This window comes from Glycine soja, chromosome 9 (assembly GCF_004193775.1).
Source record: "Glycine soja cultivar W05 chromosome 9, ASM419377v2, whole genome shotgun sequence".
Lineage (NCBI taxonomy): Eukaryota > Viridiplantae > Streptophyta > Magnoliopsida > Fabales > Fabaceae > Glycine > Glycine soja.
This window is the reverse complement of record NC_041010.1, coordinates 825,369-842,372: the sequence shown is the minus strand read 5'-3', so window position 1 is coordinate 842,372 and position 17,004 is coordinate 825,369. Positions and strand designations below refer to the sequence as shown.

Genomic DNA, 17,004 nt, shown 5'->3' with positions numbered 1-17,004 from the left:
ACTCTAAAATATTTAATAGTCTTCCTTAACTAATTACAAATTTCATTAAAAAGGATATAAAAGAAAACTTGAGAGAAATAAAGATATATTTATTACTAGTTATTTTAAATTATTCACAATACTTCAAAATGTGGGTTAATGGTATTTTTAGTCCTTGAAATTTTTTGAATTTTGGTTTTAGTCTATATTTTTTAAAATACACTAACTTTAGTCTCAGTATAAGGGGAAGATGTTGACTTTAAGGATTAAAGCTTGGATATTTTTTGAAAAATGGAGAGACAAAAACGATTTGTTTTAAAAAGAGATGAAAGTCAATTTAAAAAAAAACAGAATTAAAAACACTATTAATCCTTAAAATTTCAATTTGATAAGCAAATTTATTGTCTGAACAAGTTTGAATTAACATTTTCTATTTGAAAACTTATACTCAAAATATTCTTACTGAGATTTTGAAAATATAAATTTATTTATAATGTTATAAAAAAAATTAAAATTGATCTATCAAATTTAATTATGAGATGATTTTCCTATATTTTAAATTAATATAATATTCATGCACACTTTTTATTGAGTATATGTATAAAGTAATTGACAATCTATGACAATGTGATCTTTTTTACATTGTTTGTGTATTTTAATTAAATTTACATATGTAATATAATTAAACATTTTAAAATAATTTATAATAATAAATACTTAAGATTGTCATTAATACTAATTAAGTTAGTTTTTATTTTGTATGTAGAGTTAGATAGACACATAATGTTTTTCTTAGGATTAGGCACCATTGAATGCTATGCTCTGCCCCAACTTTAATTCTAACGTATTGGCAAATGAAAAATTATGTATGGATATCCAATATGAACCTAGTGAAAAACCGATAAAAGTATATGATTTGATAAAAAAAAATGATAATTTGTCAGGTATTTAAAAAATATAAGTATCCATATATCATCATTTTTAGGAAATGTTGTCATGGATCCCAGCATCACTTATATCGAATCTATTAAAGGTTAATATTTTATAGGGCCAAGGCTGGGCCTCATGGTACTTCATAGTCCTAATAGTACTTTATTATTGTTTAGAAATGAACTGTCACTGGATCAAAATAAAAAGAGAGCAACGAACCATACGTAATAGAAAAATGGCTATTGTATCCTGCACTATATTATACCTCTTGTTATATTTTGAAAAGTTAATTCTAGAATATAAATTTATATTTCGGAATAAACTTTTCAAAATATAAAAGGTGTTTCATGTAATAGTCAGAGTGTAAGATATAAATGCCTAGAAAAAGGTCTATGAGTTTCTCACCGGAATTGGGGGTGGTCCAAAATGAGCCTATCTTATACACTAATTTCGAATTTCTCAGTTTTGTCGGCATAAATGGCTTCGTTTCCCTTCCTCTTTTGCTACGTTAATTCATGTGTCAAATTTTGTGACATCAAATTCGTTCTCTTTGCCCATTTATCCGCCTCCTATTTTATCTTGAAAGAAAATAAGAAATATAGTATATATTCCTTATCCTAGTGGGTTGCAAGATTTTATTGACGTCAAAATTGTGGATCGAGATTTTGTTATTAGAGTTTATATAGTTACATAAATTAGCTTGTATATAGTATTAAGTTTAAGGAAAGGAAGATCCCTTGCCAAACCATGGCAAAATTCAGAGGGCAAATACATGATGACTAAATAAGTTTAGGAGCATGTCTTTGAAATGCAGATGGCGATTTTGTTGCTGCAAGAACGTCATTCCATGCTGGTCCCATTCCCATTGCTGAAGCTCAAGCTTCATCCCTTCTAGCAGATATCAACTGGGTCATTGACTTGAGGCTACACAACGTGATCTTTGACAGCGTTCACAATAGCACAAACATGATATCAGCTGGGCTTCATTTCAAATGCTTGTAAACAGAAACTTAGTTTTGTAAACAATTTATCCATGAGTTTGATTCTTAGATAAGTCAATCAAGTTGTTCATACTCTTGGAAAGGCAGCTCTATTGTATGCTAATTCACAGTTTATTGATACTCCCCTTAATTTTGTCAATTTTTTGCTTATTAATTAAACGATGTATTTTGAAGTAAAAATGAACAAGAACAGATAAATAGATGGTGACTAGGGCCAGATGCAGAAAAGTTGTATAGTGGGAACAAAAAAAATAATATATTATATTTTTATAAAAGAAAAATATTATAAATATTTATAAAATACATAATTTTGTGATAAACAAAAATCCAAATTACTCATAATTGGATCAATGTGTGTTTGTTTCAATGACTTATATGTGTTTAGAATTACAGGAGTAGAACAGTAAAAATTAGAAGGATAAAACAATAAAATTAATATCAATTTTTTTTATTTCTTAATTATAACTTTTTACATTCATCTAAATAAAATTTATATAAAGAGGATTTAACTCACCGGGTTGATAGGAGATAGGAGATGTGAGTGTTATAAATTTTCTCTAATGTTGTGTTCAATTTCTATACTAATAACACATGTATTTCTTTCTTTTCTAAACATTTCTTTGGTACGTCCTCATTTAACGGTGTTCATTTCTGTTAATTTTTTAATTGATTTACAATTATACCCTCCCACAATGGTAAAAAAACAACTTTTCAGTCTCTTTCCAACATTTCTCATATTATTTCTCCCTCTACCCGGATACTTTCTCATATTCTTTCTCTCACATCTCATGCGATTTTATCATGTTTACTGTTAATTTTGTTCATCATTTTCTTGCTATTGGAATCTTTGTTGATTTAACTCGGTTTAGTGCTTTCATTTTTGCGGATGTGATGCTAAAATTATTGAGTGGTTTAGTGGAGATTCATCGTTGAAAATTCATTTAACTAAATTGGCTATGGATGAAATTTTGATGTTCTATTGGTGGTTTCTGCAAAATGGAATCATACCAAGAAGGGATGGATTTTGTGTAGGATGGAAAAAAAGAGAGGAGAAAATGCATGTGTAATGAGAATAAATCTCAAGAGAGATGACTGTAATTTTTTACTCTAAATAATATTATACAATTAATGTTTTTTATAAAGTATTATACAATTAATATTATAGACATGCATTTAATGTATGTATTTATAATACAAACATATATATTTAATGTACCAAATAGTATTAATCTATATATTTAATGTTGGATTTCTGCCCACTCATTTCTCTGTTAATAAATAAAATGTCTTTTTAACATTGAATTTTCATTAAAGAAAACAAATTATATCATATTATTTTCAGTCTAACTCACAAGATATAACTTATTTGAATTGAGAAATAAACAAAATCTGTAATTTTGTACACAAGGCTCTTGTGCATGGCCCGGTATCCCACAGTCTTTATTTTAATCATTTCTCTTTCTTTCCACACTATTTTGTCCTGTGAAACCTTCAACTTCAAATAGAAATTAAGATCTATATAAATTCAACCTGAGTTTATAAGATCAAACCATTTGTCACAACAGGCATGCACTGCTTAACTGGTCAGCCTAGCCCAAAGCCCGAACCATGTTTCCTTTTTCCTCTCTAGTAATTATATATTGTTTTGTACAGATGTGAGAGATAACTAGTAAATAAACCATAAATATATATATTTTTGTGGGAAAAAAGAAGAAGAATGCTTCAAGTTAAAAGCATTTATCCGGGATTCTAAACTTCAAAGATTGAGTTTAAAAGTTAAAAATGGATATTGATGGAGATGTTACACGAAGCTTGGTCCAAGACCATGCCCATCAACAAATGATGTTGTTTGAAACTTGAGGGGGTCAAGGTTATTTTTTAAAAGAATTGCAGCTCACCTACCATTACACGCACGTAATGACCTTATTAAGTAATATTATTTTAATTTAAATATTATAAAGAAAAAAACGTTAATGGACAATTACCTTGAACAGCTGTGACTTGACTGAGATATCTCCAACCAACGACTCCGCCAAATTTACTACTCGTAACTTCTAATCAAGCTTCTAGCATTAAAATCACCTGTGATTTATTTATTTATTTATATATTATTTCTTGCAATTTTCTTACGCTAAATATTTTTCAATATAGGTCATAACACATGTCAATCTCCCAAGCAACAAGCCACTCAATGGGGGAAAAAATAGGGCTGGGCTGGGAACGAATAAAAAGTTTGTCATATAAAATAAAAGTCTTCATATATGAGCCAATCGGTGACGAATTCAGGGCTTAATATTCAAATTAATGCAACTATTTCGAAGCTTTTTATACCTTCCCCACCAAGCATGCTTACGTAGGTCCTGGTGTGGTTCTTCTAACTATTTTAAACGTCTCTTTTTATTTAGTTGTTAAAAGAATTCAAAAAGGGTTTAGGGCATAACAAATACGATTAAGCTTGTTCACACATTATTAATGAAATACGGTACTCCTTGAATAATACAATGACGGAAATATAATTAAGCTATAAACACATAAGAACGTGCATGTATTATGTAGCTCTATAGAGTATAATGTGCAAAATATTCATAGGAGTTATAAGATTGATTTAATAGTTGAAAGAAAAATAAATTATGTGTTCAAATATCTTTTACAAACTAACAAGTAACATTTGAAAAAAAGTACAAAACATTCCTACCTCTTTATTTTTGTTGAGTTGCTTAAGTCTTGGTAAATCCAACATACCCAATTTCATCGGATGCATGCCCATGAAGGAAAGGTAAATCCGATATACATTCAACTAAACCACGGAAAGTAAAACTTAATTAAATCGGAGTTGTATGTCTCTGGCAGTAAAAAAAAAAAGAGTTGTATGTAAATACGCATAATTTTCTTTTCGTATTTCATTAAAATTACATTAATGGCATTTGTTAATACAACAATTAGTAACCATATACGTTTAATATACTATTTAGTATTTGCAACCCATTTTTATATTGAATGACTTTTATGTGAACACTAATTTAGTTAAACAGCGAACGAACTTGTATAGATTATTTAGTAATATAAACATACAGTAATAATAATATAAAAAATGTTAAAATTAAAGGCATGTTATTACAATCTTTTATATCATCAATTCAAAATAGATCTACACATCATTACGGTAAATTTTTACCAATTACCACCTCGTTTGTTTGACTTCAAAATAGATTTCCAAGATGACTTCCCCAAGTGACTTCAAACATGTTTTTTTAAAGCAAGACTTCAGACATGTTATTAATTAATAAGGCTCCTTAATTTCTTCAATTATTTTTCTTTATCTGTACCTGTACGATCAAAATGCACGGCTTTGAAACTTTAAAAGTCTGACCATTACGTTCTCAGCCCTGAATTGAATTCACATATTTTTTAAAAAAAAATTGTAAGATGGTAAACGAAAGAATTAAAATTATATTCATAATTTTTTTTACTAATTAAAAAACACTCACTTGATTGTTTAGAAAATAATTTTTTAATTTCTATCATTTTTTAATCATTACTTGAAATAAAATTTTTTAAAAGGTTAGTTTATAACTTACAATTTTTTATATTTTTTTATTCTTAATATATTTATCAAATTTTCTATACATCCTTTTGAATAAATCGTGATTTTATTATTTTTCAATCACTTTATGATTTTTAATTATTTCAATAGTTAATTTTATTAAATACTTATAATTTAATAAGTTAATTTTTCAACTTTCAATTAACTTTTCAGTTTTCAATTAGTTTTGGGTCAAAAATAGTACGAGTATATTTCACTTGCTCCATTTTAAAATATAAAATACACTGACCTTCAAGCTTTTTTTTAAAAAAATTAACAAAAAGAAAGAAAAACTAACTTAATGAGCTTAATAGTTTTACTAAATTATATATTGGTTGCTGAAAAATTGATGCAATAATACTCAAAACCATTATTATTTTTTTGTTGAGTAAAATTAGAATAAAAAGTTTAATATTTTATATTGAAAACCTAAAATGCTACTTCTTTTGAAAAAATAAAAAGAAAATTATAAATAACAACGAAGTTGTCACTAATATTTTTCTTTCCTTCACATATATATAACATGTCAAATTAGTGAATTTACATGTGATGAAGAACATACAGTTGATCAATGCATGCTAAACGATCGATATAAAAATGAGAAGTAAGACTTTTCTTTTAAAGGATTATTAATTCACTTTTCTTTTAAAGGATTATTAATTCACCTACTCAATATATATTTGGTTTCCAATTAACTTGGATGACAAAATTTATTTTGACTTTTTTTTTAGTTTACAGAAATTTATTTTGACTCTATCACATGTTGAATTAATAATTTGAATGTGCACTTTTTTTTTCCGTCGACGGTACGATCAGCATGCACGTACTGCTTTTGAAAGCTTTTAATAGTATTATAAAAGTTTCTGTCACAAATTAGTCTTATAATTACGTTCACATAAAGTTACGTATCGTGACATATTACATGAGTCATATGGGATCCATATTTACGTGTATTATGGATGGTATATAATCAAGTGAAAATGGAAAACTTTCACAGCTTCACATACACACACATTTTAATATTTAAAAGTATGAATATATTAAACTTTTTTATTCTGTTACACACACATATTAACCTTTATACAATAATTAAACTAATTAATTGTAAGCATTTTTAATTTTTAAGAAGTGTGAATATATTAAACTTTATTATTCTTTTACGGACACACATGTTTGAAGTGGTAAGGTATTCACCAACCAATCTTGAAATAGTCACCATATCATTTAGCCTTTATACAAGAATTAAAATAATTAATTATAAGCATTTTTAACTTTTAAAAAGTATGAATATATTAAACTTTATTATTCTCTTACTTTATTAATATTTTATCATTTTACTTGGTAGAAATATTAAAAATGAACATGAAGGGAAATAAATAATAATTAACATTTTTTAATAGATAAATAATTAAAATTGCTGAACACTCGTGAAGTTTAACGAGTGTTTTTCTTGCTATTATATTTAGCCTGTACATGTTGCACATGGAAACATAGATATAGGTTGACACATAATTAACGTTGGAGGGCTTCTACTCTAGAACTGGAAGATAATGGAGGGTGCTGAGAAACAAGTATAACTGTATAAGTTCCGAAGGTGATAACTGATAAAAATGACAGGGAAAGAAATATTAAAGAGAATCTATTTTTCAACATTTCCTTTAAATTAAAAACTAAGGTGTAGAGACTAAGCTGAGAGCTGAGGCAAATTAAAGGCTATTTTTTTATGCTAAGCCTTTGGTTCATCAAAATAAAAGGATTCTAACTAATTTATGTGTTACAATATAACCTGGTCAGCTTGTACTGGGTTCATCATCTGTAGTCTGAATTCTGAAAGGATAAATAATACTTATTTATGTGTGACTCTGATTTTTTTCAGATAGGCAGTGACACACATCATCTATGACATGTCTTCACAGGTGAAGAAACAAAGAAGGGTATTGTGGGATTTTCCATTTAATAAACTGGTGTTATTATAACCGACTTCAGCTGTTACCTAATGAGAAAAAAAGGGGGTGTGAACACAGGCAAAGTAGATAGAAAGCAAGCAAAAACAATAGCTACATTAAACAAGAATCGCGTGGTACAAATTGACTAGTTAAACACATGTTTTTTAACTATAAAATATTGTAATTCCATGGTTTAGTGTTAATTAATCAATATACTCCAAATTACTCGTTTCACCTTTTCAGTACTTGTGCTAGAGTTGTCCGGAAAAAGTCAGTAACTCAACAAAAGGTTTCAAAATTAGTGATAATTAATTAAAGTACTTCAAATTTCTTTTTTTGGCTGACCAAGTACTCCAAAGTCTAAATTACTCGTTTCATATTTTTGAATTTCTTTATTTTAATCAGCAAATAAATTATGTGTATTAATAATAAGGTAGCAGAGGTACCGAAAAGCATTCACAGAAAGAACAGAGTCCTACATAAAAATGATGCATGAATAAAGAATAACCAGGACTACAACAAATTGGTAGAAGGAGCGCCATCTCCCCCCAAGCATGAGTTCGTTAATGATTACCAAATTCCCTTTCCCCATTCATCAACTAGACTTGTACTTAATCATAGCAAATATTCCCTATGTTTTCCAACTTCTGTTTAACAAGTAAGGAAAATGTCAATCACAGGGCAAAAATTTGGAATACGTCGTAAAATCGCCGTACCCGTACTTACTAAAATAACGAAAGTGAAAAAAAAAATAAGTGACTTAATTATTAATTTGATTCTTTTATTTATTGAAAATGTTTAATTATTTTTTTATTTCTAAAAGTTTTAATCAAGTCCTTTATTTTTATAAAAGACCTTCCTCAATGTGATTCTTTATTTTTAAATTGTCTCAACGTGTTCCTTTATTTTTATAAAAAACCTCACGCAATTGAAATCTAAAGAACTAAAATTATATAATTACAATATCTAAGTAACCAAAAATACAATTAAGTTTTGTTTGTTATATTAACTATGTACAAAGAGAAGTAAGAATAAGAATTAACTAAGTGAGTCTAGATCATATAATCACACATCAATGATTGGAATCAAAAGTCAGATAAAGAACACATTGCTATTTTAAGAAAATTGTATTTTTTTTTAATGTTGAAATCATATATATTTATTAGTTATTAATTTAGTTTCTCATAATATATAACAAAATCGTGATGGTTGATTAAGTATCAAAGTGAATAATATTTTGAATATAATGATCTTATTAATACTAATGGACTTAAGGTCAAAACCTTTCTGAGTTAGAAGGATGCCATAAGCAACTTTTATTTATCCTTAACACCTCGAGAACTTGCTCTAAGTATGTAAAAAAGTTTCATGTTAATTAGGAGTATAAATTAAGAATACCTGATTTATAAATATCATTATTTCTTGAGTTAAATATTCACTTTTTTAAGATAAAATTAGATTGTCTTGTCTAACATTAAAGTGAATAATACTTTAAATATGATAACTCTAATTATTTCAACATAGTTCAAGTCGAAACAATATATATAATTTAATTCAAAAGTTATTTATTATTTTTCTAACAAATATTCTAAAAAGGTATAAAATGAGACAAGTCAGTCAATAGACTTGAAAGTTTGTTATCGTTGGACATAGCCCTCAAAACACTTACATGCAGAACTAACAAAGGGGTTTCTCATTGCCTTTTTCTTAATTTAGGAATTATTGCATACGTAACATTAAAATGTCTTAAGCGGAAGTGAAATTTGGTAGAATTAGAAACTAGAAATTCAATTGTTATTCATTTTAGAAGGAAAAAAAATACAATTTGCTTTCAGAACCATATTATATTAATTAAAGTTTGATTTCAAATACAATAAAATTATCTCTAATATTCTGCGTAGATTTTGGTTTTATATTTATAATTATTTTTATAAATTAATCTCATGTTATTAAATTCTTACTCTTTTAATGATCAATACCTTAATGATTTAAATTACGAGAACCATCTTTTTTAAAATTAAAAATAATTTATTTGTTAAGAATAATTTAATTTTTATGAATATAAATAAAAAGAACATAAATAAAATTAACAATGAAAATCTAAAAATGGTTATAAATGTTAAAATATAAATTTTATTTCCAAACTTAATATATAATATTCAAACATATTGTATTTTTCAATATTATTTTTTCTCTAGTTTTTATTGCACCATTTTTTCTCTTTCCTTGATATATCTTTTTATTTATTATTTAAATACAATCGTCCTTAATAATATTTCAGGTTCAGCAGTGAATTTTTTACTTGTGGTTTGACCGGCGTATGGAGTGACCGCCAGAATGGAAAAAAAGTGGCAGCGTATAACGCGTGGCACCCTCTGTGGGTCCCATTATGAAATCGGAAACCCTTTGACGCGCTACTCCTCCTCCTCCACACGCCTCTGTACTGTGCGGTGCCGTTTTTAACTTTCCTGCTCAAAAACATTTTTTGTCTCTTTCATTCACTACCTCATTTTTTATAACTCAGATTACTTTACTGATTCTCTCATTTATTTTTTTATCTCACCGTTTAAATTAATTTGATTGGTTTTATCGTCTAAATTTAATCATATAATTTAAACGTGTATTTTGTGACAGCTTAAAATTATCACTTCAGTAATTTTAAGTAGTTACAAAATACAGGTTTTTAATATCGTTTGTCCAATTTACATGTCATGTCATGATAAATTGAATCGATTTTAAAAATTAGAAGATTAAGTTTAATTCAAAAAATTAAAAAATCAAATCCAACATAAAAAATAGATTAGAGATGATTAGTAAATTAATTTAACTTTTTTATATTCTATGTCCTATTTCGTTCTTAAGAATTCCTATATATCATAATTATGTAATTACATCCCAATAAAAACTAATTAAATAACAAAAGTTAAGGATAGGCATAAAAAAAAGAATGTAGGTGTAAAGAAAAAGTTATGGAAAATTTAAAGCACTCCCAACACTTATGTACCAACCAAACAGATTCAATTTATAATATCTGAGATTTAAAAAGTATTGACTCGAAGTTACTGTATTGTGGAAGACTACTGGGAGTGGAAATCTATGCGGAATGTATACTTCAAATTTCAAACAGTGTTTTATCACTTTAAATCACTTCTGTTAGCTTTTTAAAGTGACTTGAATGAGATTGAGTATAAGGGAAATAAGTTCTTAGTTTAAGATCACATACATCTTTCGATGAGAAACATATTTAGGATTCAAATTCATTTTTTTTTGTTAAATTAAAATTAATCTATCAACTCAGTAACTATAGAAGTGAAAGAATTACTAACTTTTGCACGTGCATGTGTTTTTTACTCTTAATTATTTAATATGCCAATATTACTTTTTAATCAAAATATTTAAACTATTACATGCTTTTGGCACATCTAGTTTTCTTTTATATAATGGAATCTTTTGTTTAAAAAAATATAAATTACTTCAAACTTATTTTTAATCAAAATAAATTTATAAAATCTAGATCATATAAAATCAAGCCGCCAAACACATGGGCTCTCAAAGGAAATATACTAGCTAGTTGTGGTAGCTTTTAAAACAAATAATTTTTCTAAACTTCATGGAAACTCAATACTCCCCTTAAAAGTAATATTTTTTATATGAAAAATAAGCGTTAGAAAAATGTAACCCTTGCTCGTTCTATTTTAGATCAAAATCCAAAATGATTTTCTGAATACTATAGATTCTAAAAATAACATTATAAAAACATTTCAAACAAGTACACTTTTGCTCAATCAAGCAGTCTAAAAAGCTTACTCGTTGATTTTTTTAAGAAAAAAAATAACTTTTTTTTTTATTGTTTGTTTATTGGAAAGGCATGAAAAAATGCACCATTATTCCTCTAACATGGACATGACCTAATCTGGACAAAATTCCTCTTCCTCTGCAATAAAGGGTATTGATTTATTGCTTGTTAGCTAAAGCACATGTTAATGCTAACTAATGCTAATAATCAAAAACTGAGTTGGGTGTATGGAATTGGTTGCATTAGCTTAGTTCCGCTTGCGTTTCTTGACTTGTACGCGTCTTCCAATTTCCATGTGAATGCCAATTCTAATTTTGCTGACTGACTCAAATGAGGCAGCCACAATAGTTGAAATAAATTACTCATAATTAAACACATTCTCCAAGTTGACTCCCACCCAAACTTGCGGAGAATGCTAATGCCCTGTGTAATAATCTATTGCACAATAAAAGACTATGGGGAAACAAAATAGAACAATTAAAAAAAGGAACAAAAGTTGAGAATCTTCTAACGTTGACTACGAAATTTTGTTACACTTAACAAATATTTGTTTGTTAACTCAATATATGCTTCGATTAAGATCCCTTAATTATTCAATCATCAGCTACATTTATTTCCAGCCACATGATAACGATGTACCGGATAAGAAGCCTTCTCTTTGCCCCGTTAAGGCTTATAGAAAGTATTCAGAAACTTAAATTGGAAGTCTACGATTATTCGTTTTGGAAGAATTATAAAGTTTTAGTTTTGTTTTAAAAGTTAGCTTAAAAGAACTTCTCCAGTTAATTTAACATAAATGTGCTTAGTTCATTCCGTACTATGGAATTATATATAACAAATATTTGCATATTTGATTTCAGGTCTAACATCCCATACCGTGCATTAAAAAAAAAAAACAGAAGTTATAGAGTTATTTTTATTTGGAGGTAGAAAAGAATGATGTATTTGGATAGAAAATTTTAATTGAAGAAAATAATTTATTAGAGAATTTAAATTTCTTTAATCTAAAATTCATTATATGAATGTTTTTATATGAAAGAATTTAAATTTTTAAAATTTTAAAACAAAATTTTAAACAACTAAAAATGTGGAATTTTAATTTCCTTTTAAAATGTGAAAAATTGAAATTTTCTTCTTAATAGAAGAATTTTCACTTAAAAGCTTCCGAAATTTGTTCTTGAACTTGAGATTCTTCCTCCATGCCAATGATCCTCTTCTTCAAGAAACACCGTCCTCGTAGAACATCGCGTGTGGGCGTAGGATACACGTAGAATTGCACCCGCCAGTCATGAGAGCAGTCGTCGCTATCCATCACACGGCGGAGGTGCTCGCCGACACGGAGGACCTGAGTCATGCCTTACGCCGTTGACAGGAATGTGTGATCGGATGTAATGGTGTATACCGCCGTGTCCTGATTTTCCTGTGACTTTTCATACCGCATCAATGTTATTTTCTTTGAAAGCACACCAAACATATCTTTTATTCTCTTTGCATTCATTTTCTTTCACCTTCACAATTTTAATTTTTTTCATCCAAACACAAAATTTTAAAAATAAAAGAATTTCAATTGAAATATTTAAAATTCTTAAAATTTAAAATTTATCAGAATTTTGAATTTTCTCGTCCAAATACATAATATAATGTTAAATCAAACACTCGTTACATCGATAAAATTTCAAACCTTACAAGCAAAATATCATAAAGTCCGTCTTAAATTCATAACATTTAACATTACCCGATAGTTGAAACTTCAAACATCTGATTTTGAGAATATAAATACACAATTTTTTTTGTATACCTCAACATAATGAATTGATGCTTGTGAATTCGAAGTTATATTAACATTTTCATCGAAAAATAATATATATGAACCTTGAAGCCAACTTGTGATGGGAAACATAAGATTGCATAATGCTTAAACTTTTAACTAAATATTCGTATCTAATGGAGTATACATAATTAAATACCACTACCGTACCGTATGTCTACGTCGTGGGGTAAAAAATACGGTCAACCCCGTTGGTGTGGGCTGACGACATTACAACGCAAGCAAACCAAAACGGATGAAAGAAAGAGGTTGTTAGACACACCGTTTGGTTAAACCGGCCAACAATAATATTCTTTCTGATCCTTCACTTCAACCATAAAAATCAGGTTTGCAACTTTGTATTTGAAAAAAAAAATAAAGCAAAAAAAGAAAAAAAACAAAAGTGTTTTTGAAGCCTTGAGTTGCACAAAGAGACAGGTGTGAAAGGGATGGTCGTTTGAAAACCTGGTCGACTTTTACAATTCGTAATTTTACTTTTTGGAACAAATCAAATTGCTTGTTCATGGCAAACGTAATGGAAGCTTCCTCTCACTGGGAGGCTGGACCCAGTGGTGACACACATAACGCGCCTTTTATAATTGATCTTTTAAGAGGTGTTTCTATGTCAATAAAAAATTATACCTTTTTTAATTTTAATTGAGACTAGAGAATAAAAAACAAGTAAATGTTAATTAGTGTGGACAAGAAATATTTTTATTGAGAAAAAAATTATAATATTTATATTTTTTACATTTTTTTATAATTTAAATAATAAATACTTTTTTTAATTCTTTAATTAACTCCCTTGAACCTATGGTAAGTGACATCCTAATGAATATCATAATGTATAATAAATTCATACTTTTACATGAATTAATTAGAGCATCTAGATATTTAGTTGTTCTAATTTAAGATTTAACCCCTTACTGTTTGTTGTTTTGTTTTTGATTTTCTTCTCTCAGACTTTAGTCATCGTTGGACATCAACTACTCAACTACCAAAACCCATCCACCCTTATAATAACCCCCCCTCACCCCTCTTTCTCTCTCACAACCTGCTCCAGTTCATTAAACTCGTTTTTTGCTAGAAGCAGGAAGAGAAGAGAAACAAACAAACCACAAAATAATCAATTGAGCTACTTACTATAAGATTTAGATCTCCCAACAGAGAGTTTCACAAAATTGCCAAGTACCCTTTTCAGGATCAAGGAAGAGAATCAAGAACCAACAAAAGGTGTTGTTCATTGTTGTAGTTGTTTGTAACTGTAGCAACAGGAAGATGGTTGGAAAGTTGGTTGTGGTGAGGCTTGTGTTGGCCATATCTGTGTTGAGCTCTCTCCTTCTGACAACCTCGGCACAGACAGCATGCAAGGGCCAGGCCTTCACCGAAAACAAGGTTTTCACCACATGCCGTGATCTTCCTCACCTATCCTCGTACCTCCACTGGACCTTTGACCAGGCCACAGGGAAGTTGGACATAGCCTTCAGACACACAGGAATCTCTGGAACAGACAAGTGGGTTGCATGGGCTATCAATCCCAGCAACAACCTCAATTCAGCTATGACGGGAGCACAAGCTCTGGTGGCTATCATACCATCTAGCGGTGCCCCAAATGCATATACTTCTTCCATTGCAAATCCCGGAACCACACTGGCAGAGGGAGCCATCTCTTATAATCACTCAGGATTGACGGCTACCCATCAGAGCACTGAGGTCACCATCTATGCTACCCTCACTCTTCCCAGTGGTACCACCACTTTGGTCCACCTTTGGAACGATGGTCCTGTGTCTTCTGGTACCCCTGCAATGCATTCTATGACTTCTTCCAACACCCAATCCAAGGAAAGCTTGGATCTTCTTTCTGGCTCCAGTCAAGCAGGAAGTGGGAATTCACTTAGGAGAAGAAGAAATGTAAGTACCTGTTATTCTACTTGCTTTTTTTTTTTTCCGACAAATGTTGGTTTTGTTAGAGAGGGGATTGAACCCACCACCTTTCCCTTCCCCCTTAACCATCCAATCCACCTTATACTCCCTGCATGGTTTCCTTGGCATCAAACCATAAGGGATGTTTGGAAATTCGTTTTCTTCTTTTTTAGGGAGAACAATTGAAGAGTGTGTGTTGATTTGTTCAGGTCCATGGAGTGCTGAATGCACTGAGCTGGGGGATTTTGATGCCCGTTGGTGCCATAATAGCAAGGTATTTGAAGGTGTTCAAATCTGCAGACCCTGCTTGGTTTTACCTTCATGTTACATGCCAAACCTCTGCCTACATAGTTGGTGTTGCTGGGTGGGGAACTGGTCTCAAACTCGGAAGTGACTCGGTTGGTATTAAGTATAACACCCATAGAGCACTCGGGATCACCCTCTTCTGCCTTGGAACCCTTCAGGTATATGACTTAGGAAATGTTCTTGATTTGTTTGTTTCTTAAGCCTCTTCGGAATGTTATGGGACTCACATATATTTTGTTGAATACAGGTTTTTGCTCTGCTTTTGAGGCCCAACAAAGACCACAAAATCAGAATCTACTGGAACATTTACCACTACGCCGTTGGATACTCCACCATAATCATCAGTATCATCAACGTCTTTAAAGGGTTTGATGCATTGGAGACTTCTGTAGGGGATCGCTACAATGACTGGAAGCATGCTTACATTGGCATCATTGCAGCTTTGGGTGGCATTGCTGTGCTTTTGGAGGCCTACACATGGATTGTTGTGTTGAAGAGGAGGAACTCAGAGAACAAGACAGCACATGGTGTCAATGGAACAAATGGGTATGGTTCTAGAGGACAGCAGGTGTAAGGGAAAGTGGCCTCATAGATACTGGATTTTTGGCTTCTGAATTCTACTTATATGAGTTTGGTTGTTAAAACTTAAACACTTTCTGTTTGTATATTTGTTCACTTATATGGAGTGTATTTAGGACACTCCCAGTAGCTTAGAGTCTGGTTTTGATATAAAATTCTTTCATAGGATAGACAGTGAGTTCCTGGGACATGGTTTTCAGAGGATACCTTGTATCGATTTTTCTTCATATTTGTATTTATTGTTTACTTTTGTCTTACTCTTTCTCCATACCTTCCAGTTTCAAATATCTTTGCTTGTTATGTTATCTCTCTGGGTTAGATGGCCTAGTGGTATTCAATTTTTCTTTGTTCCTTTCGGTTGGGGGCAACAGCCTAGTGGATTTTATTGCATGTACAATTTGGTAAAGCTCTTCCAAAAACTTTTGTATCGAATTGAATTTCTTTTGGTCATATTGGACTTCAACAGTGGAGCTGTGAATCGCATAAAGGCTATAAAGAATACAGCCTGTACATGACATATTTTGGTGAGCATTATTGACCAAACCTCTTGGGAATCGTTTGAATTTATCAAACCGAAGGGATGGATGCATTATGCTCCCTTTCTGTCATATTCCTTCCTCTACTTGGACATTTGGACCATTACCTGGCTTTACACTATTCCGCATCAATCATTTTCTATATTTAATACACCGTTTTCCCCTTTTTCTGAGAGTTTGAAAACCGAACCCACAAGCGGGAGTGCACGCCATCTTATTTTAATTAGCAATGAGTTGCTAATTGCATTTCTTCTCGTATTTCGGCCAAACTTTTTTAACACCGAGCCAAGAGACAAAGGCACTAGGCCATAGCGGTATCACAGTAAATTAGATAAGAAAATGTCAAAAGAATCGCAGCATAATCTAAGGCGGAAGTTTACGGGAAACCTCTCATACCCCATGTGAATGGAATTAATTTAAAGCGAGTTGCATCGTTAACACGTGAAACATTTAATCAGAATTAGAGTATATATGCTCAAACAATCACATTACCATCAAATTCTGCCATTGTAACGCTATTTTCACTAATTTTTTTCTGCAACACTTTCTACAGAGAGAAAAAGAGATAGAAACCAAAGAGAAATGTGACATAAAATAAATAATGTGATGAAAAGAGAT

The 17,004-nt window shown here is 30.1% G+C and overlaps 1 protein-coding gene across 1 annotated transcript; it reads left to right on the top strand.

Annotated features, from left to right (window-relative positions):
- Window positions 1-14,078: 14,078 nt before the first annotated feature.
- LOC114367020 (cytochrome b561 and DOMON domain-containing protein At5g47530-like) lies at window positions 14,079-16,137 on the top strand. The gene is made up of 3 exons (XM_028324091.1): window positions 14,079-14,953; window positions 15,175-15,429; window positions 15,519-16,137. The coding sequence occupies exons 1-3, from the start codon at window positions 14,321-14,323 to the stop codon at window positions 15,843-15,845; spliced, it is 1,215 nt and encodes a 404-aa protein (XP_028179892.1). The 5' UTR covers window positions 14,079-14,320; the 3' UTR covers window positions 15,846-16,137.
- Window positions 16,138-17,004: the final 867 nt, after the last annotated feature.

Coding starts and splice junctions, on each gene's coding strand:
- LOC114367020 (XM_028324091.1), top strand. CDS start 14,321: ATGGTTGGAAAGTTGGTTGTGGTGAGGCTTGTGTTGGCCATATCTGTG. Junction 14,954..15,174: donor CACTTAGGAGAAGAAGAAAT/GTAAGTACCTGT, acceptor TGATTTGTTCAG/GTCCATGGAGTGCTGAATGC. Junction 15,430..15,518: donor TCTGCCTTGGAACCCTTCAG/GTATATGACTTA, acceptor TGTTGAATACAG/GTTTTTGCTCTGCTTTTGAG.